Source organism: Thalassophryne amazonica, chromosome 2 (assembly GCF_902500255.1).
Source record: "Thalassophryne amazonica chromosome 2, fThaAma1.1, whole genome shotgun sequence".
Classification (NCBI taxonomy): domain Eukaryota; kingdom Metazoa; phylum Chordata; class Actinopteri; order Batrachoidiformes; family Batrachoididae; genus Thalassophryne; species Thalassophryne amazonica.
In genome coordinates, this window is record NC_047104.1 from 129,746,009 (window position 1) to 129,768,127 (window position 22,119).

General features: G+C 41.9%; 1 protein-coding gene across 2 annotated transcripts in view; it reads left to right on the plus strand.

Annotated features, from left to right (window-relative positions):
- The window catches only part of pacsin3 (protein kinase C and casein kinase substrate in neurons 3), an 82,029-nt gene that overhangs the window by 26,571 nt on the left and 33,339 nt on the right, over positions 1 to 22,119 (plus strand). For both annotated transcript variants that reach the window (XM_034193192.1, XM_034193196.1), the window contains 2 exons: positions 11,935 to 12,035; positions 12,383 to 12,539. In XM_034193192.1, the coding sequence (XP_034049083.1) occupies positions 11,982 to 12,035; positions 12,383 to 12,539 (211 nt within the window). In that variant the 5' untranslated portion in view covers positions 11,935 to 11,981. The remainder of the gene's footprint in view (positions 1 to 11,934; positions 12,036 to 12,382; positions 12,540 to 22,119) is intronic.

A 22,119-nucleotide genomic window follows, 5' to 3' on the forward strand; every position in this document is an offset into this window, starting at 1 on the left:
TTCGTTCATTCATTCTTTTTTTTTCTTTTTTTTTTAAACTAAACACTTAACCCAGATAAGAGTTAAGATGATGTTGGAAGTCTGTCCAGTGGTGTTTGGGCGAGAGGCGGCGTACACCCTGGACTGGCCACCTGTGTATCACAGAGGATAGAAATAATGCTTTTTTCACATGTCGGCTGTAAGCAGAAGACAGTAATCTTGAGACCAGGGAATCCACAGTTCAAATCCCTGTCAGATTGGAAAATCACTAAGGACCCTTGTGCACGGTCCTTAATCTCTTCAGTGTTCCAGTTATGTAGCTGAGCGCTGTGCATGGCAGCACAGAGACATTGGTGTGTGTGTGTGTTGGATGCTTCATTGTAAAGTGCTTTGAGCATATGCTTAAGATGGAAAAGCACTATAGAAATCCAACTCTTCTCCTTCTTCTAATGAACTGAAATCATGTAAACCTGGTTCGTCCAGTTATCAGATTACTGAAGTGCATGTAAATGCGAGAGATCAGATTATTACAGTTATCTGATTACTAACAGTTATATGATTATTATGGTCATGCAAAGAAGGCCATTGTTAGATAGTATTATCTGAAGAACTTGGACACTGCCATTGGTGTGAATAGGAGGAGTCAGCATTCAAATAGGAGAAGTAACAGTGTGATTAGGAGTGTCAAGATGGGTCTTTGCGGGATACTTTATCTGCAAAGTTTTGCTCTGAAGAGGAGAAAAGGCACTTCTGTAGAAGTCTCTTACACCCTTGTCACATCCTGACGATGTAATCAGCGTATGCTGACCATATTATAAATGCTAGTGTACGTCGAATAAGTTATGACTACATTTTGTATAAGTTGAGAGCACATTGAAGCAGCCTGATATACATCATAATACGCTGAAAATTTGGGGCATGCACAATATTTTCACTATATGCCAGGGCATGCCTTATACGTTCCACATATGCGGGACATAAGTTGTAGATGTTATGCAATTGTTGACACACTACTCTTGTAAGTAAATCATAAGTCACAATACATCCATTAATGTTGTCCATTGATTGACTGAAAGCTGCAGTCCTCATGCAAACAGACTGTTTCAAATATTAATGCCATTCACATACGCCAAGTAAATATGAAGTCTTAATCTTATCTGTTCGTTTCAGTCGGATTCATCATCACAGCCTGACAAAAATTAATCTACAAAAGCATCCTGTTTTGGAAAATAGTAAGTCCCTTCGGCTGCTCCCTTGTTTGCACTTGGGGTCGCCACAGCAAATCCAAGGTGGATCTGCATGTTGAATTGGCACAGGTTTTATGCCGGATGCCCTTCCTGACGCAACTCCACATTACATGGAGAAATGTGGCGGGGGTGGGATTTGAACCCGGAGCCTTCTGAACTGAAACAAAGCGCATTAACCACTTGGCCACCACCCCTGCACATCCTGTTTTGGAAAATGACATCTGAAAATACTTTAATTCCTTGTCGTGGCTGAAGAAACGCAATGTTTTAAAGCAAGTCCCTCTGTGTTTCGCGTGGTTCTCAGACTGAATCAAAGGACGCCGGCACTTTGTCCCACAACAAAATAATTTATTTTAACAGTGGAAAGAGGCACAGCTCGTCATTTATTCACATCAGCATTATCACAGGCAACAGTCGATTCTTCAGCATTCTGCATGCAATCAAAATAAATCCCATGATCCACCAAGACAAAAAAAAATGTTAAGACAGCATACATGTGCTCAATGACGTGCTTATTTATAATTAAGTGTTCCACCTGCCAAACAAAAGGGTTCTGTCTGGTGGAAACGCACACTAAGCGAGATTTAACTGTTCCAACATATGATACTCTGTAGTACCGACTTGAACCGCTTGGTGGAAACGGGGCTGTCAGCATACGCTGGCTAAATTGTCAAGCTGTGACAGGGCCCTTAATGGTGACATGAATGAAAAATGGTGGTAGTGGAGGAGTTCTACATGGGAAGTAGGTTGGGTGAGGTCAACATAATTGGAAAGCGCGATGTCTGCAGTAAAATATTATGATGGATGATGAAATCCAGGGGTGGGGGGTTGGTGTTGTACTTTGTGCATACTTTATTTTACACTCTTTAAAGTGTCCACTGTGAATTAAATAATGCATTCATCTGTATTTATTTATTTTCTGTTAATAATTTACCATAGTGGGTGTAGCCCTGGTGCTCTGTGCTCACCTGATCCCATCAGATCTCAGAGGTTAAGCAGATTGTATCCTTATTGGTACAGGCAGGTCCAACTCGGATCTGCTGTGGCGACCCAAAGTGTGGAGCAGCCGAAGGGGCTTACTATCCTGATTGGTACTTGGTTGTAACACCACTGAGGAACCCAAGAAGCTATGCATATTTCTCCATGTTTATAGGTGGAGTTGTAGAAAGGCATCTGGCATAAAACTTGTGCCAAATCCCAGTGCATCTCTGTGTCAGCTGTGGTAACCCTCAGGGGGAGCTAGAATCAAAGAGTGAGTTTTACTGTTGGCTTTGAGTGGTAGACACTTTTATTACAGACTGGGTATAAGCTGTCAGGCAGGCATACTGCTGTAGGAACTTTCGGTTGCCCCCCCCCCCCTTCCATGTTGTCAGGCATTTTCTGCAGGAAGCTGTCTGACCTTCACTGTGTTTGGGAAAGCAGTGCTGATGAAGTGAGGCCATGGTGAACTGTGTTCAGAGTTCAAGTGCACATTCTTGTTTTAATTCATGGATTTTTTTTTTTTTTTTTTTCCCTCTTTAAATGTCCTCAAAAGGATGCTGGATTGTGGTCTTTCCAAACGGAGGGTATGCACCTTAGGGCCCATTCATACATACTACGACTAAGTACAACTCAAGGCGAATCACGGCGGAGCAGCTCGTATGAGTGAACCACGAGAACACCGATCCGACGGGCAGGCGTGAACGATACCGCTGCGACAGTCTTGTGCACATGGGAACACAGTGCGAGCAGCTGCCTGATGTGGTTACACATCAGGCAGAGTCTGTGGGGAAAAAAAAAATACACGCTGCGATGATTTTGTGCACACGGTGCAGCTGCTGTGGAAAAAAAAATATGCCACCCACGGGATTTGAACCTGCCATTTCCAAAAGCTCTGATTGCCAGCCAGAAACTCTACCACTAAGCTACCATCACTGTCCTGTAAAAGGTGCGGGAAAATGCCTGAAATCAAGAAGAACATGGACATATTTTAAGAAAAAATAAAACCACACAATATATAAAAACACCGCATTTTATTGAATCCCTCTTATCAAGTGGGAAATACAAATATGATCCTTCTGTTCCTCTGTATATGACGCATGGTCACAGACGTACAGTCATGAAATGACATGAATGAGAAGCAGTGCACTCTTGTCATGTGCTGGCAGCATGTCCAGCCAGCCTCATGTGCATGTCCTGCCCGACACGGATGTCTTGTGGATGGCACCCCGCAGGATAGAGACCACCTCATGTGGAACAGAGCTCACATGGGTGACGTAACATTCAGATCGCCTGCTGCGTGTTATGATCTGACGGTCCGTTTCACCTGGGGCATCCTGTCAATGTGCACGGCATGCACACACTCACTGCAGCCCATTGCAACAGCAATATATGTTTTTATGCATGTCCACGTGAGGACAGCAAACAGACATGTGCGTGTCACAGTGGACAGTAATTACTTCATGTCCATCCAAACATGGTATGTGTTCCCCAGCCGTGACGTCCAGAACCACTGATCTCCACAGCTTTTTCCTGTCAGTGGACACACCCCATGTCAGTGCACACACCAATATGTCACTGTGTCTGTTTGCAAAGCCACAGTTGTGGCGCACTTAGACAAATTTCACATCCAGCTCGTCAATGATCATCAACAGTGCGAATGGCCACACATTTTCTAAGTGCCAAGCAAGCGGTGTTAGATGTTCATGTGTGTCAGCTGGAATTTAGCCGACACCTGCCACAAGAGGGTTCAATTGGTTCTCACAGCGCACTCTTTCAGCCACTGGTGTACTCAAATAGTTGTAGCAACAGGTGTACGAGGCGTTTGAGGCAGATACGATTTTTACACGTATTGCTTATAATTCCTGCTTCAATTGGGCCAGATTCATACTAAGTGTGAATGGGCCCTTAACGTGCACACGGAAATAATATCTCTATACCTTTCAAGCAGTTTTGTTGAACTGACCCTCAACATTTCAGTGGAGATGATGTGGCTGTATTTGGTCTTCATAATTCATAGTGTTTAGAGAAGCTGCATTGAACTTGCAGTTATTTTCACTTTCATCCCCATGGAATCAGACACACACATCAGTTAAAAGTGAATTGTCGCTTCACATTATTGGCTAATTCTGTACAAATATTTGTACATTCCTGCTGTTGAATGAGGCCCATTGTATATGAGGAGGAGTCATTCACACTCCTGCTGCAGTGATGGAGCGCATGTGTCAGTGTTTGTTTTGCACAGTCAGTCCTGTTTCGTGCAGACAGAAAACCTGACAATGCTGTGGGGGAAAACCGACTCTTAATCCCTTTTTACTATGGGTGAATTGTACGTCACGTGTCGTCATAAGTGTATAGTGGGGCCCATATTGAATTGTATCGTGTTTTACAATGAGTATCATGATACCATGAAAAGTACTGCAGAGGAGAAATGACCTCTTGCCAGAGGTCGGACAAAGTCACCATGAAGTCACTTTCAAGTCATGAATCAACAAGTCTCAAGTCATAATGACCACCAGTTGTTTGCAGTTTGACTTGAGACTTGACTTGGGACTTGCAGATTGATGACTTGAGAATGACTTGATGGTGACTTTGTCCCACCTCTGCCTCTTGCAGAAGAATCATAAATGATCTATCAAACATACAACTAGGAAAGATAACATCAAGGATTCCAAGTTGTACTTCAGAAAAACTTTGTTTCTTGAAAGTCAAACATTCACCACAGATAACTTATACATAATTAGTGTGACTGGTGATGTCATTACATATCCTGATTCATATAATTTGCAATAGCTGTGTCATATTGTGGAGCTAGTGTATCGTTTCACCCCTAGTTTTTACTCTTGAGCACCATAATGCTGCGTTTACACATAACGATGACAAGTCATGAATGCCACGAAGTACACATTCTTGGCCGCTGATCACGAATATGATGATTCGGGGCAGAGGCGTCAGGTGTCCTCAGGAACTGCTGCAACCTGTTACCACGAGTTACGATTAATGGCACGTGTTGCTGGAGCATTATCAGGAACCGTTACGTACGGTCAAGAATAATGTTCCGCGTTGTTGCGCGCTATTGCGCGTAACAGCGCATCGTTAAGTTCTGTCACGTTATGAATGAGGTGAATTGTCTCCACACACACACACCCATATTCATCCAACCGAATTCAGATCGCTCCAGTTTTTCAGAACTTTGTGACTGCATGCATAGTTGGGCTCTGTGCCATGGAGTGGTGCAGAGAGGAGGAGGAGGAGGAGATGGCAGAGCCAGATGTGTGGCTTCATGCAGCATCAGGCACATGCAGCAGGTGGAACACCTGGAGTGCGCTGAAGAGCACTGAAATGAGACTTTTAGCCAACTTGGTGTCAGCAATCAAACTGAATGCAATGCAGCAGGGTTTAATTGTGCGCATGCTTCTTCCTCCACTGGACTGGAGGAGGTGCAGAGATGTCTGGCTGCACATGAATCTCCTCTTGCTCCTCTGGTTGCTCAGACTCGTTCTCCCGCTCATCGGTTACAACAGCAGGTGGAACACCTGCAGGAGCGTCCTGAGGAGCTTCAGCAGGAACTGTGGAATGACACTTGGTGCCGAGTTTAATTGTGTGCATGTGACAGAAAACTGATTTGTCATGGCGCGCAGTGAAATGTGACGCCGCGTTACAAGTCGTGTCAAAACTTGACAGTTTCCGTGTCACTTCGTAATAACGCGTGACAGTTTGGGCTCCAGGAACCATCACAGGAACCACTACGAACGTTGTCACGTTCTATTAAGGATCAATTCTCAAGACGGATCAATACACTCAGTTGCGACCTCCACGACATCAGACGAAATGAGGGTGGTGTGTGACATTCGCGGAAGATTTTTTGACAGGCAGAAACATGCACCACGAATATCAAGAATATCACGCACCAACACGCACTATTAAGAAACCTATTCAGATGCGTTAAGTCACATTAAGAATGTCAGGAATGTGTCACGAATGACAGAAAAATGACATTCGTAACGCGTCTTGGTTATGTGTAAACACACCTTAAAGGTGTAACGCGATGCATTGTGAATTGTCATAATCGTATCATGAAGCCTGTATCGAAACTTTCATTTGTTTGTATCGTGATACCATGAAAAGTCTACGGCACAGAAGAGATAGTGACCTCTTTCAGAAGAATAATAAATGATTGATTATAAAATATACAGTAAGAAAATTGATAACATCAAGAATTACAATTTATACTACAGAATAAATTGTTTCTATAAAGTTAAAACATTCACTAAGGATTACTTTTTACATAATTAGGGGGAATACTGACGTAACTGTGGATATGCGATATGTAGTGACTCATGATGTGTATTGTGATATGTATGACATGGAAGAGCTAGTGCATCTTTACACTCCAAAAGCACCATGAAATTAACCCTTTCAAATCCCAAAAAGATCATTATTATTAAATTAATTATGCTGCAATCATTTTTGCTCATTTTGCACATGACATTAATTAAATGTGATGTGGGATTGTCTACCCTCTCCCATCATATAGCAGTGTTTCCCCAACAGTACTATAGACTCGGCAGCCCGACAGGCCAGTGAGAACCCCGCTAGGCCAGGTTTATTTTATTTTATTTATTTTAATAGGAAAAGATTATTAATTAATTTGTATGTCGAACATTTTGGCGCATCTGCAGCACTTCAATTATGGTTTTCTCTAAAACACTATGCAGTTTATGTTAGCAGGGGTTTGCTGACAGCAACACCTTGTTGAATATCCTGCTGTCCAGCGTCAAAGCTAGCAGCCAGAGCTTTCAATAAAAGGCACCTGACATCAGTGAGGCGGCTCTCACTGCGGTATTGTATCCCTTCCTGTTCCGGAGCACAGTGGTGTTTTGCTGTATCTGTTAGCTGTTTAATCTGCGCAGTTAGATTGATCTAGTTAACTAGATAACGATTTGTTTCACAGTGTAATCTTCACGTGCCTTAACTAAAGCACTCCCTCTGCTGAATCACCTCTAAATTATTTACACATTATTCACTTTGCGTGTTTTTAGGAATCCGCTAGCTTAGCGCAGCTACTAGCTCTTAGCCGGTTTAGCATGGCGGCTTCTCCTGCCTCTCCCGCACTTTTCTGCTCTGGGTGTGAAATGTTTAGTTATTCCTCGGCCTCCTTTAGCAGTAATGGTACTTGTAATAAGTGTAGCTTATTCGTAGCTTTGGAGGCCAGGCTGGGCAAATTGGAGACTCGGCTCTGCACCTTGGAAAATCCTACAGTTAGCCAGGCCCCTGTAGTCAGTGTGGACCAAGGTAGCTTAGCCGCCGTTAGTTCCCTCCCGGCAGATCCCGAGCAGCCGGGAAAGCAGGCTGACTGGGTGACTGTGAGGAGGAAGCGTATCCCTAAACAGAAGCCCTGTGTACACCGCCAACCCGTTCACATCTCTAACCGTTTTTCCCCACTTGGCGACACACCCGCTGAGGATCAAACTCTGGTTATTGGCGACTCTGTTTTGAGAAATGTGAAGTTAGCGACACCAGCAACCATAGTCAGTTGTCTTCCGGGGGCCAGAGCAGGCGACATTGAAGGAAATTTGAAACTGCTGGCTAAGGCTAAACGTAAATTTGGTAAGATTGTAATTCACGTCGGCAGTAATGACACCCGGTTACGCCAATCGGAGGTCACAAAAATTAATATTGAATCAGTGTGTAACTTTGCAAAAACAATGTCGGACTCTGTAGTTTTCTCTGGGCCCCTCCCCAATCGGACCGGGAGTGACATGTTTAGCCGCATGTTGTCCTTGAATTGCTGGCTATCTGAGTGGTGTCCAAAAAATGAGGTGGGCTTCATAGATAATTGGCAAAGCTTCTGGGGAAAACCTGGTCTTGTTAGGAGAGACAGAGAGATGGCATCCATCCCACTTTAGATGGAGCAGCTCTCATTTCTAGAAATCTGGCCAATTTTCTTAAATCTTCCAAACTGTGACTATCCAGGGTTGGGACCAGGAAGCAGAGTTGTAGTCTTACACACCTGTTTGCAGCTTCTCTCCCCCTGCCATCCCCTCATTACCCCATCCCCGTAGAGACCACCAACAACCAGTAAAAATCTATTTAAGCATAAAAATTCAAAAAGAAAAAATAATATAGCACCTTCAACTGCACCACAGACTAAAACAGTCTGTGGTGCAGGCGGAGGATTAGCAGCAGTCTTCCACTCCAGCTTATTAATTAATCAAAAACCCAGACAGAGCTTTAATTCATTTGAAAGCTTGTCTCTTAGTCTTGTCCATCCAAATTGGAAGTCCCAAAAACCAGTTTTATTTGTTGTTATCTATCGTCCTCCTGGTCGTTACTGTGAATTTTCAGACCTTTTGTCTGACTTAACATCCACACAGATGCTGAGAATGACAGCCTCAACACTGCATTTAATCTATTGTTAGACTCGATTGGCTTTACTCAAAATGTAAATGAGTCCACCCACCACTTTAATCATATCTTAGATCTTGTTCTGACGTATGGTATGGAAATTGAAGACTTAACAGTATTGCCTGAAAACCCCCTTCTGTCTGATCATTTCTTAATAACATTTACATTTACTCTGATGGACTACCCAGTAGTGGGGAATAAGTTTCATTACAGTAGAAGTCTTTCAGAAAGCGCTGTAACTAGGTTTAAGGATATGATTCCTTCTTTATGTTCTCCAATGCCATATACCAACACAGGGCAGAGTAGCTACCTAAACTCTGTGAGTGAGATAGATTATCTCATCAGTAGTTTTATATCCTCATTGAGGACAACTTTGGATGCTGTAGCTCCTCTGAAAAAGAGAGCCTTAAATCAGAAGTGCCTGACTCCGTGGTATAACTCACAAACTCGCAGCTTAAAGCAGATAACCCGTAAGTTGGAGAGGAAATGGCATCTCACTAATTTAGAAGATCTTCACTTAGCCTGGAAAAAGAGTCTGTTGCTCTATAAAAAAGCCCTCCGTAAAGCTAGGACATCTTACTACTCATCACTAATTGAAGAAAATAAGAACAACCCCAGGTTTCTTTTCAGCACTGTAGCCAGGCTGACAAAGAGTCAGACCTCTATTGAGCCGAGTATTCCTTTAACTTTAACTAGTAATGACTTCATGACTTTCTTTGCTAATAAAATTTTAACTATTAGAGAAAAAATTACTCATAACCATCCCAAAGACGTATTGCTATCTTTGGTTGCTTTCAGTGATGCCGGTATTTGGTTAGACTCTTTCTCTCCGATTGTTTTGTCTGAGTTATTTTCATTAGTTACTTCCTCCAAACCATCAACATGTCTGTTAGACCCGATTCCTACCAGGCTGCTCAAGGAAGCCCTACCATTAATTAATGCTTCGATCTTAAATATGATCAGTCTGTCTTTATTAGTTGGCTATGTACCACAGGCTTTTAAGGTGGCAGTAATTAAACCATTACTTAAAAAGCCATCACTTGACCCAGCTATCTTAGCTAATTATAGGCCAATCTCCAACCTTCCTTTTCTCTCAAAAATTCTTGAAAGGGTAGTTGTAAAACAGCTAACTGATCATCTGCAGAGGAATGGTCTATTTGAAGAGTTTCAGTCACGGTTTAGAATTCATCATAGTACAGAAACAGCATTAGTGAAGGTTACAGATGATCTTCTTATGGCCTCAGACAGTGACTCATCTCTGTGCTTGTTCTGTTAGACCTCAGTGCTGCTTTTGATACTGTTGACCATAAAATGTTATTACAAAGATTAGAGCATGCCATAGCTATTAAAGGCACTGCGCTGCGGTGGTTTGAATCATACTTATCTAATAGATTACAATTTGTTCATGTAAATGGGAAATCTTCTTCACAGACTAAGGTTAATTATGGAGTTCCACAAGGTTCTGTGCTAGGACCAATTTTATTCACTTTATACATGCTTCCCTTAGGCAGTATTATTAGACAGCATTGCTTAAATTTTCATTGTTACGCAGATGATACTCAGCTTTATCTATCCATGAAGCCAGAGGACACACACCAATTAGCTAAACTGCAGGATTGTTTTACAGACATAAAGACATGGATGACCTCTAATTTCCTGCTTTTAAACTCAGATAAAACTGAAGTTATTGTACTTGGCCCCACAAATCTTAGAAACATGGTGTCTAACCAGATCCTTACTCTGGATGGCATTACCCTGACCTCTAGTAATACTGTGAGAAATCTTGGAGTCATTTTTGATCAGGATATGTCATTCAATGTGCATATTAAACAAATATGTAGGACTGCTTTTTTGCATTTGCGCAATATCTCTAAAATTAGAAAGGTCTTGTCTCAGAGTGATGCTGAAAAGCTAATTCATGCATTTATTTCTTCTAGGCTGGACTACTGTAATTCATTATTATCAGGTTGTCCTAAAAGTTCCCTGAAAAGCCTTCAGTTAATTCAAAATGCTGCAGCTACAGTACTGACAGGGACTGGAAGGAGAGACCATATCTCACCCATATTGGCCTCTCTTCATTGGCTTCCTGTTAATTCTAGAATAGAATTTAAAATTCTTCTTCTTACTTATGAGGTTTTGAATAATCAGGTCCCATCTTATCTTAGGGACCTCATAGTACCACATCACCCCAATAGAGCGCTTCGCTCTCAGACTGCAGGCTTACTTGTAGTTCCTAGGGTTTGTAAGAGTAGAATGGGAGGCAGAGCCTTCAGCTTTCAGGCTCCTCTCCTCTGGAACCAGCTCCCAATTCAGATCAGGGAGACAGACACCCTCTCTACTTTTAAGATTAGGCTTAAAACTTTCCTTTTTGCTAAAGCTTATAGTTAGGGCTGGATCAGGTAACCCTGAACCATCCCTTAGTTATGCTGCTATAGACTTAGACCGCTGGGGGGTTCCCATGATGCACTGAGTGTTTCTTTCTCTTTTGCTCTGTATGCACCACTCTGCATTTAATCATTAGTGATTGATCTCTGCTCCCCTCCACAGCATGTCTTTTTCCTGGTTCTCTCTTTCAGCCCCAACCAGTCCCAGCAGAAGACTGCCCCTCCCTGAGCCTGGTTCTGCTGGAGGTTTCTTCCTGTTAAAAGGGAGTTTTTCCTTCCCACTGTTGCCAAGTGCTTGCTCACAGGGGGTTGTTTTGACAGTTGGGGTTTTTTGTAATTATTGTATAGCTTTGCCTTGCAATATGAAGCGCCTTGGGGTGACTGTTTGTTGTGATTTGGCGCTATATAAATGAAATTGATTTGATTTGATTTTGATCAGAATCTGGCATCCATTCGACAGATTTTGACAGCTATCGACATGATATAAAATACACCCTCCACCCCCACGTTCCTTCAATATATTTTGCATGGCATGTCTTATCAGGAAATGTTCCCTCACCACTCGTGTGATCCTTTCTTGCTGTTTAAACTCCTCAATAATTCCTGTTTTCACATCAGACATCTTCTTTGTTGAAGACAAAGTGTCATTTAAAAAAAAGGTATAAAACGTTGAGCTGCCTGATGGTTTTGTCTACGTCAGCCGCTGTGCAGCACATAAATCGGTGCTGCTTATTTTCAGCCTGTGGGCCATGTTTGGTGCAGCCATTATTTTGAAATGCTTCATGGAGGTCTGGAGTCAAACACTTGAGAAAGTATTGTGTGCACATGCACCCTGAGATCTGAGTAATGACTGAAGGGATTCTGACTAAAACTCATTAAAACCTCCAGATATGTCTGCTGTTGATGTTTAAATGAACTCCATTTCTGTCTCGCTGCAGTTTCTTCTCGAGCCGCCATCATTCTGTGCTGCAAGGCCGACTCCAAAATGTCTTCCAACGGAGACCTCAGTGAGCTGGGGAGCTCGGACAGCTTCTGGGAGGTAGAACACAAAGGCTCAGTTTGACATAGTTCTGAAGGGGTAACTGCAAAACAACAGTACCTTTATTTTATTATTCAGAGCCACAATCTAACACAGTGATCAAAGTTCAGTTAAATTTGTAGAATTGATCAAATTCTGTGAGAAACTAAGTTCAAACTTCTACAGGCAGTAAGAGTTTAAAGACCCCAAATGAGTGTTGAAGTGTCCTTGAATAAAACAGTGAAGTGCTAATCTGATTGAATTTAGGGCATATGGCCCACTTCTGCTCCATGCATTTGTGCGCAGAAGAGCAACAGTCGTAATGCCTTAAGCCAGAATTATTTGAAGCGTCTCTTCCATGTGTGCAGCCGGGAAACTACAAGAGAACAGTGAAACGGGTGGATGATGGGCACCGCCTTTGCAATGAGTTGATCACCTGCTTCCAGGAGAGGGCAAAGATAGAGAAGAGCTACTCTGTGCAGCTCAGCGACTGGGCGAAGCGATGGCGAATCATTGTGGAGAAAGGCAAGTTCAAAACACTACACACTCAGCTGGAGGAGAGAATCAGAAGTACCTTTGAATCATTTCAAATACTGGTTTTGTGTGCATGGGTGTGGCTTTTTTTCTGGAGGTGGCTGCATGTGGCCGCTTGCACTCCCTCATTCAGAGCAATAGGGGGGAAAAAAAGACTGGCACCCATGGGAGAAAAATGTTCTGTCGACATAGGGCCTTAAGCTACTGACCACACTGATCTTCAAAAAGCAGAAGCACATTGGAAATGTTAAACACAGTGAAAATTGTCCACTCAAACAGATGATTTGAAAATGATTTAATTCTGTAAAAGTCTGTGTAAGCAGACACTCGTTTGCCAATTTATTAGGTACACCTAGATAAATCTGATGCAGTATAATTCAGTGGTTGTGCAGCAAACCCTCTCGTTATAAGGAATATTTTACTCCATTTTATTATTGAATGTGTTTGAGAAAGATGTTGATTTATTTTAAGGTCCATTTAGAGGTTGTAATTTGAGCTGTTGTTGAACTGAGTTATACCAAGTACCTAATACAGTATTTAGCATTCCTTAGCCGGGTCATCACGTAAGCTATAATTCTGGGGATGAGGGTGGGGAGGGGTACAGGTGGAGTAGAGGGCATGGGCGGGTCTCATTTGCAGTGCATTGTAGGGAATTCAGTTAATGTAAAAATTTAACACATCTCATCATCTTACACCAGTGGTGTCCAAAGACATCCCAGAAAGGGCCAAGAGGTTGCAGGTTTTCTCCACAGCTATTGAGTCCAACAGGTGATTTCAGTGATTAACATCACTTTGAGCAGATGGGATGAGTTGATCAGTTGTCATTCGCCAACATGGGATGATATCTGTGGCTGAATGGCTTGACAGTGACCCTCAGAATCATAGTAACAGTATCTCTGTGCTGTCAAATTGCCATCAACAAAATGCATGTGGCTTCATTGTCCAGATGTTATACCCACCATTTCCCTGCCACCACAAGTGTTCCACTCTGTTGACATCAGCAAACTGCTCGACCACATGACACCATACACTGTATGCCATCTGCCCCATGCAATGTAAACAAACATCTGTGAAGATCACTTCTCCATAGTGTTATACGTCATCAGAAGTAAGTATCTTCCCAATCAAGTTGGCTATGCCGAGGAACTGCTCTCAGTTTCAGCATTCCCGGTGATGACAATGGGCACTCATCTCACCCCTGAGATGGTTTTTTTGACAATTTGTGCAGAAATTCTTCAGTTGTTCAAGCTATCTGTTGCATCAGATCAGTATGTCTCAGACGATCTCTCAAGTGAAGGTGGATTTGGTGGTCTTGGGCTGGTGTACCACTTAAAATCCAAACACTGGGGGCTTCTGGTTTCCGCCACCACCGAGATGGCAGCATAAAACATGGTCTCCTCCGACCAAAATACTAAAACGCCCTGCTAACTAGAGAATAACCACAAGAGCATACCAAAACAATTGGATAGCGGCGTAACAATGGAGATGAGGGCAAAAAGTAAGAAAAACGCAGCGGAGTTCAATGAAAACGACGAGGAAAGACAAGCTACAGAAGCAGGTGCTAATGCTAAAGACGGCGGACGACAGAGAAGCACTGAAAGACCAAAGGTGAATATGGAACGGATTCTACAAGAAATACTGGAGTTCCAAAAAGAGAACGGTCAGCAATTGGACGATATTAAAAACGAGATTAACAAAACAAACCAGAGGATTGAAGAAGCGGAGGAGCGCATTGACAGTGCTGAAGCTAGGCTGCTAACAGTCGAGGAAGTGATAAGAAACATGTTAAAGATTCAGCGGCAGCATGAAGAGAAACTAATTAATCAGAAGGGAAGAACAAGAAGGGAGAATATCAGACTGTATGTTCCAGAAGAAAAAGAGGGAAACTCGATGATGACTTTTATTGAGACGCTTCTTCGAGAAAAGCTGGATTTTCCCTCTTTTTCTTCTCACGAAACCCGCCGCTACAGACAGACCCCGATCGATTGTAATTAAATTTCATGGATATAAAGCAAAAGAAGTCCTTCGCAGAGCCTGGGAAAAGAAGGAAATTCGCCTGGACGACCAGAGAATATACTTTGATCACGACTACCCTACAGCCATCCTGAATAAGAGGAAGGAATACAATAAGGTGAAACGAATGTTAAAAGTGAGGAAAATTCGCTTCCAGACACCGTATCCTGCCAAACTGCGGGTCTTCTATGAGGATGGGACATGACTCTACCACACGATCAACGAAGCCACGAGCGACATGGAGGCCAGGGGCCTCCCGGTCAAAGCCGTCCCCCCACCAGAAGATCCACTCGAGAAACTGAACCAGAACCCCTGGCACACAGCGAGAGGAGGGCGAGTGGTGCACACCGGAGGTTCACCACGGAGCACCGGCATCAGAGAAAAGTTGCAGATCTCAGACGACAAACTTCCACTTAAAAATAGTTCAAATGATTAAAAGGAAAAGAAAGAAATATAAGAAGAGACAAAAAAATCTGAAACATTTGGTTCTAACCAGCTCAAATTTTAAAACTAAACTGATGAAAAGCAAAGGCTGCGATAAATAATAGTATATTATTAACCTAGAGAAAGATTATACTCTCCTCAATAGGAGTAGATAGACAGGTCTCAGACATGCCCCCCCAATCTCCTCAAAATAAATAGATACTAAAATTAGTCGGAGGCTGACAGCAACTATTTAAAGGCAATGGATGTTTTATGGCTTAACCCCCCAGGGAGGGCCCTCTACCTGCAGGTGTTTAAAGAGGCTTCCCCTCCAAAGCCAGAGATACTCTGGCTATTTAAGGGATCACTCAACAAATTCCCTTTCTTTGAAGCTAATGTTTTGTACTGGTTCAGCTTGTTCAACGTTAATAGCTGCTTTAGTTATGTTTTCACTTACGTGTTTTTCAATATTTCACCAGAGGGAAGACCTGTAGCATATGTGTGTGTGTGTGTGTGTGTGTGTGTGTGTGTGTGTGTATATATATATATATATATATATATAGATATATAGATATATAGATATTTTGACCTCAGATAAAAAAGGAAATGGCTAACCAGAAACTGAAATTTGTTTCCTTCAATGTGAATGGAATATTGAATGCAGTGAAACGTAGTAAGATACTGTCGAAAATGAAAAAAGAGAAGGCACAAATTGTGTATCTACAAGAAACACACTTAAACGATACAGAACATGAGAAACTAAGAAAAATGGGCGTCTCAAACCTTTTCTTTTCATCATATAAAGCTAAGCACAAAAGAGGTCTTGCTAGTCTACTTTCCAACAAACTGGCTTTTCAACAGACTTATGTTCAGAAAGATAAAGAAGGCAGATTGATCTTGGTTAGAGGCATACTAGAAGGGACAGATGTCACTCTACTGAATATATATGCCCCCCCTGGAAGTAATTTTTTGTTCTACAAAAAAATCGTTGATAAGATAGTGAGTCAGTCAGATGGGGTTTTAATATGTGGCGGAGACTTAAACCTACATTTGCAACCAAAGCTAGATGTATCAAACCCCTCATATGCCTCTAAAGCAATAAGTAAGAAATTTAAAGACTTGATGAATGAAGTAGGATTAATCGACATATGGAGAGAAATGTTCCCCTCTGCTAAACAATACACACACTATTCCACCGCCCATTCAGTATACACCAGAATTGATTACTTCATCATATTAGCCCGAGACAAGTCAAGGATTGTAGACTCAGAAATTGGCACAATGGACCTAAGTCATCATGCCCCAATATACCTCACCCTCAATCTGGAAAGTTGCAAGAGGAATACAACATGGCGGTTTAACTCCAGCCTCCTCAATGACCCACTATTCAAGAAGCAAATGACAAATTAAATTCAAATGTATATAAAAGAAAATGCTAATGGAGAAACCTCACCACTTATGATATGGGATGCAGCAAAGGCTGTTCTACGGGGTAAGATCATAGCTATGTCCTCGCTCAAAAATAAATTATGCCAAGGAAAACTGCTTGACCTACAAAAACAATTAAAACAAATGGAAAGCTACCATGCACTAAATCAAGACTCACATACACTGCAAAAAATAAAAAAAGTTAGAAATGAAATTAATCTAATGTATACACAGGAAATTGAGAAGAAAATGCTCTTTACTAGACAAAGATTTTATGAAAATGGGCCTAAATTCATAAAATTACTGGCCTGGAAACGGAAAAAGCAATATGCAAGCAATATGATATATAGAATTCAAGACCCATGAAAAAATAGCATTGAAAGCAAACAAGAACAGATCAAAGCAGCTTTCGAATCATTCTACAAGCGGCTTTATTCTAGAACAACAGAAACTCAAGGAGATCAGATTGACTCATTTCTAGAAACTCTAGATCTACCAGTTATGACAGAGGAACAAAATAAAATTCTAAGTACAGAAATAACCCCAAAAGAACTATCAGACGCAGTAAACAGATTAAAAAGCAATAAATCACCAGGTAGTGATGGGTTTACAACCGAATCGTACAAGACATTTAAGGTAGAACTTATGCCTATATTGCTAACTGCATGTAACTGGGCACTGAAAAAAGCAGAGACCCCGCCATCCTGGAAAGAAGCCATTATTTCCCTCATACATAAAGAGGGGAAAGATAAACTCGAGTGCGGATCTTACAGACCAATTTCGATACTCAATGTTGATTACCGCATATACACATCGATAATGGCCCGAAGAATGGAAAAAATGTTGCCCACCCTAATTCACAATGATCAGACAGGTTTTATACACGCACGACTCACACAAGACAACATAAGATGCACCCTGCACATTATGGACCACATTAAACAATATAAGATAAAGGCCTTAATCCTAAGTCTAGATGCAGAAAAAGCCTTTGACTCTGTCAGCTGGCAATACCTCTTTAAGGTCCTAATTAAATTTGGTTTTAATGAAATGATGGTAAACAGCATCAAAGTTATTTATAACAATCCTACGGCAAGAATTAAAATAAACGGCTACCTATCCAAACCACTCACCTTAGAGAGAGGAGTGAGGCAGGGATGTGCCTGGTCTCCACTCCTTTTTGCCCTATTCCTAGAACCGCTAGCCCAACACATTAGACAGAATGTTAAAATTAAGGGAATTTATATCAACAAAACTGAACATAAAATAGCATGCTATGAAGATGATGTCCTCCTGTATCTTAAAAACCCTGAGACATCCTTGCCGGAGGCTTTGACTTTCTTAAATAACTTAGGTTCTATGTCAGGGTATAAACTAAATGTCAATAAAACTGAAACTCTAGCATACAACTTCAGTCCATGTGAAAAATGAAAAGAAAATACCCTCTAAGATGGAAAACAGAATCCTTTAAATACCTGGGAGTAAACCTACCTAAAGATTTGACAAAACTTTATGAGAAAAATTATGAACCTCTGCTTTGTAAGATTAAGGAGGATCTTAGGAGGTGGAATCTTATACCCATTCTGAGTCTGAGCGCAAGAATTGAAACAATAAAAATTAATATATTACCGAGGTTCCTTTACCTATTTCAAACGTTACCAATCTTAATTACAAGAAAACAAACTGGAGAATGGGATAAAATAATATCAAGATTTATGTGGCAAGGGAAAAAACCCAGAACCCAATATAAAACGTTACAGCTACCTAAACAGAAGGGGGGATGGGGCCTACCATGCTTGGAAAAATATTATGTCTCAGCACAAATGAGAGCGTTGCTCTGTTGGTGCAACCCCTCCTACAAGGCACAATGGAAAGATATTGAGTGCAGTCTGATACCTGACCTACATATACAGGCCGTACTACCGGATAAAAACTTACAGCAATATATAGATAGACTCGAAAATCCATGGGTGAACTCCTCTCAAAACATGGAAATCATTAATTAGAAAATATAAACTGAATGAGGAGGTTAGAATTTTAAGTTGGTGTGCTTTTGATTCAGATTTCATACCAAACAAATTTGATGATAGATTCAAGGATTGGACTGAAAAAGGCATCACATCAATGTCCAGTATTATACAGAAGGATACTCTTATGAGTTTTCAAAGTCTAAAGGATAATTTCTCATTACAAAGACAAGATTTCTATAGATACCTCCAATTACGACATTATTATAATCAAAAAATAAAAAATAGGGATGGTAGAGAGGCCAGTAAACCATTTGTTCAATTATTTATTGATGCATACAAATCGAACATAGAGAGAGGGATTATCTCCCGACTGTATAAGAGTCTACAGAACTTAGAACTAACTCAACAAAATATACGAGTATACAAGTTAAATGGGAAAGGGAAGGAAACATAACAATAACAGATAAAGAATGGGAAGACATTTGCACACTCCAATGGAAAATTACAAAATCTCATGCATGGAAGGAATTCTGTTGGAAAACTATAACCCGATACTTCATCACCCCAGTCATGAAGGTGCACCAAAACAATAATAATGCTCTCTGCTGGCGAGGCTGTGGATGTCAGACTGTGAATCACTATCATGTTTTTTTGGATTGTCCAAAAATACAAAATGACTGGAAAGATGTACATAATGCAATACAGGAAGTCCTCAATACATGGATACCATTCGACTTCAAAACCATGTACTTAGGACTTATCCCACCAAGACTGATGGCTAAAGATAAGTATCTGATAGGGGTGTTGCTGGCAGCAGGGAAAAAGGCTTTAACTAAGAGATGGAGGCTGCAAACCGGACCTACACTTAATAATTGGATAGATGTGACAATGGAAATATACATTTTGGAAAAGGTTACCTTTTCTTTGAATCTAAAGATGGACATTTTTATGAAAAACTGGAAAGGATGGGTACATTTTATTAGACCTCGAAGACCAGACTTTGTCACGATAGTGAACTAAGGGAACGGCAACCTCTCATCCATTACACAGGGTGTTTTTTTTTTTTTGGTCTTCAAGTCTTCAACAGTATCTCAGTGACTAAGATAACTAAATGAAACTAAAATACTGCAGATACTCTTTGAAAAGTATTTTACTCGTTTTTGACTGTTGTTTTATAACCCCTCTGGATGTAAATAGTTCAACTGAACATGTCCTGCCCCCCCCCCCCCCCTTCTTCCTTTCACCCTCTTCTTCTTTGTCTTTCAGCTGTTCCCGTTAGGGGTCGCCACAGCAGATCAATCGTTTCCATCTCACCCTGTCCTCTGTATCTTCCTGTGTCACACCAACCACCTGCATGTCCTCTCTCAGCACATCCATGAACCTCCTCTTTGGTCTCCCTCTTCTCCTCCTGCCTGGTGGCTCCATCCTCAGCATCCTTCTCCCTATATACCCTGGGTCCCTCCTCTGCACATGTCCAAACCATCTCAATCTCGCCTCTCTGACTTTGTCTCCAACATAGCTGGTCTCACTACTGTTTTGTAAACTTTCCCCTTCACCCTTGCTGATATTCTTTGGTCACAAATCACTCCTGCCACCTTTCTCCACCCACTCCACCCTGCCTGCACTCTCTTCTTCACCTCTCTACCACACTCTCCATTACTTTGAACAGTTGACCCCAAATATTTAAACTCATCTACTTTCACTACTTCTACTCCTTGTAACTGCACTATTTCACTGGGCTCCCTCTCATTCACACACATGTACTCAGTCTTGCTTCTACTGACTTTCATTCCCCTTCTCTCCAAAGCATATCTTCACTTCTCCAGACTAGACTCAACTTGCTCTCTACTCTCACTACAGATCACAATGTCATCTGCAAACATCATAGTCCATGGGGACTCCTGTCTGATCTAATCCGTCAACCTGTCCATCACCACTGCAAACAAGAAAGGACTCAGAGCTGATCCTTGGTGTAATCCCACCTCCACCTTGAATGAGTCTGTCATTCCGACTGCGCATCTCACCGCTGTCACACTATTCTTGTACATGTCCTGCACTACCCTAACATACTTCTCTCCCACTCCAGACTTCCTCATATAATACCACAACTCTTCTCTTGGCACCCTATCATAAGCTTTTTCTAAGTCCACAAACACACAATGTAACTCTTTCTGTCCTTCTCTGTACTTTTCCAACAGTATTCTCAGAGCAAACATTGCATCTGTAGTGCTCTTTCTCTGCATGAAACCATATTGCTGCTCACAGATCTTCACCTGTTTTCTAAGCCTAGCTTCTACTACTCTTTCCCATAACTTCATGCTGTGGCTGATCAGCTTTATGCCTCTGTAGTTACTGCAGCTCTGCACATCACCCTTGTTCTTGAAAATAGGAACGAGCACACTTCGTCTCCACTCCTCAGGCATGCTCTCACTTTCCAAGATTTTATTAAACAAGCTGGTTAGAAACTCTACTGCCATCTCTCCTAAACACTTCCATGCCTCCACTGGAATGTCATCTGGACCGACTGCCTTTCCACTCTTCATCCTCTTCATAGCAGCCCTCACTTCATCCTTGCTAATCTCTTGTACTTCCTGATTTACTCTCACCACATCATCCAGCCTTTTCTCTCGCTCATTTTCTTTATTCATCAACTCTTCAAAATATTCCCTCCACCTTCTCAGCACACACTCCTCACTTGTCAGCACATTACCATGTGCATCTTTTACCACCCTAACCTGCTGCACATCCTTTCCAGCTCTGTCCCTTTGTCTGGCCAATCGGTACAAGTCCTTTTCTCCTTCCTTACTATTCAACTTCTTGTACAGCTCGCAATATGCCTTTTCCTTTGCTTTTGCCACTTCTCTTTTCGCCTTACGCCGCATCTCCTTGTACTCCTGTCTACTTTCTTCATCTCTCCGACTATTCCAATACTTTTTCTCCAACCTCTTTCTCCTTATGCTTTCCTGGACCTCTTCATTCCACCACCACGTCTCCTTGTTTTCCTTCCACTGTCCAGATGTCATACCCAGTACTGTCCTAGCTGTCTCCCTCACCACATCTGCAGTACTTTTCCAGTTGTCCAAAATTGCTTCCGCTCCAACCAGTGCTTCTCTCACCTGCTCGCTAAATTTCACTCAACAGTCTTCCTCCTTGAGCTTCCACCATCTGATCCTTTGTTGAGCTCTCACTCTCTTCTTCTTCTTTACCTCTAAAGTCATCCTGCAAACAACCATCCTGTGCTGTCTAGTGACACTCTCTCCTGCTACCACCTTACAGTCTGTGATTTCTTTTAGCTTGCATCTCCTATAAAGAATGTAGTCCACCTGTGTGCACCTTCCTCCACTCTTATATGTTACCCTGTGCTCCTCCCTTTTCTTAAAGTAGGTATTCACCCCAGCCATTTCCATCCTTCTTGCAAAATCAACTACCATCTGTCCTTCCCCATTCCTATCCTTGATACCATATCTACCCATTACTTCCTCATCACCTCTGTTCCCTTCACCAACATGCCCATTGAAGTCTGCTCCTATCTCCACTCTTTCATGCTTGGGCACACTCTCCACCACCTCATCTAACACACTCCAGAAATCTTCTTTCTCCTTCATCTCACAACCTACCTGTGGGGCATATGCACTGATGATATTCATCATCACCCCTTCAATTTCCAACTTCACACTCATCACCCTGTCAGACACTCACTTAACCTCCAACACACTTTTAACATACTCTTCCTTTAA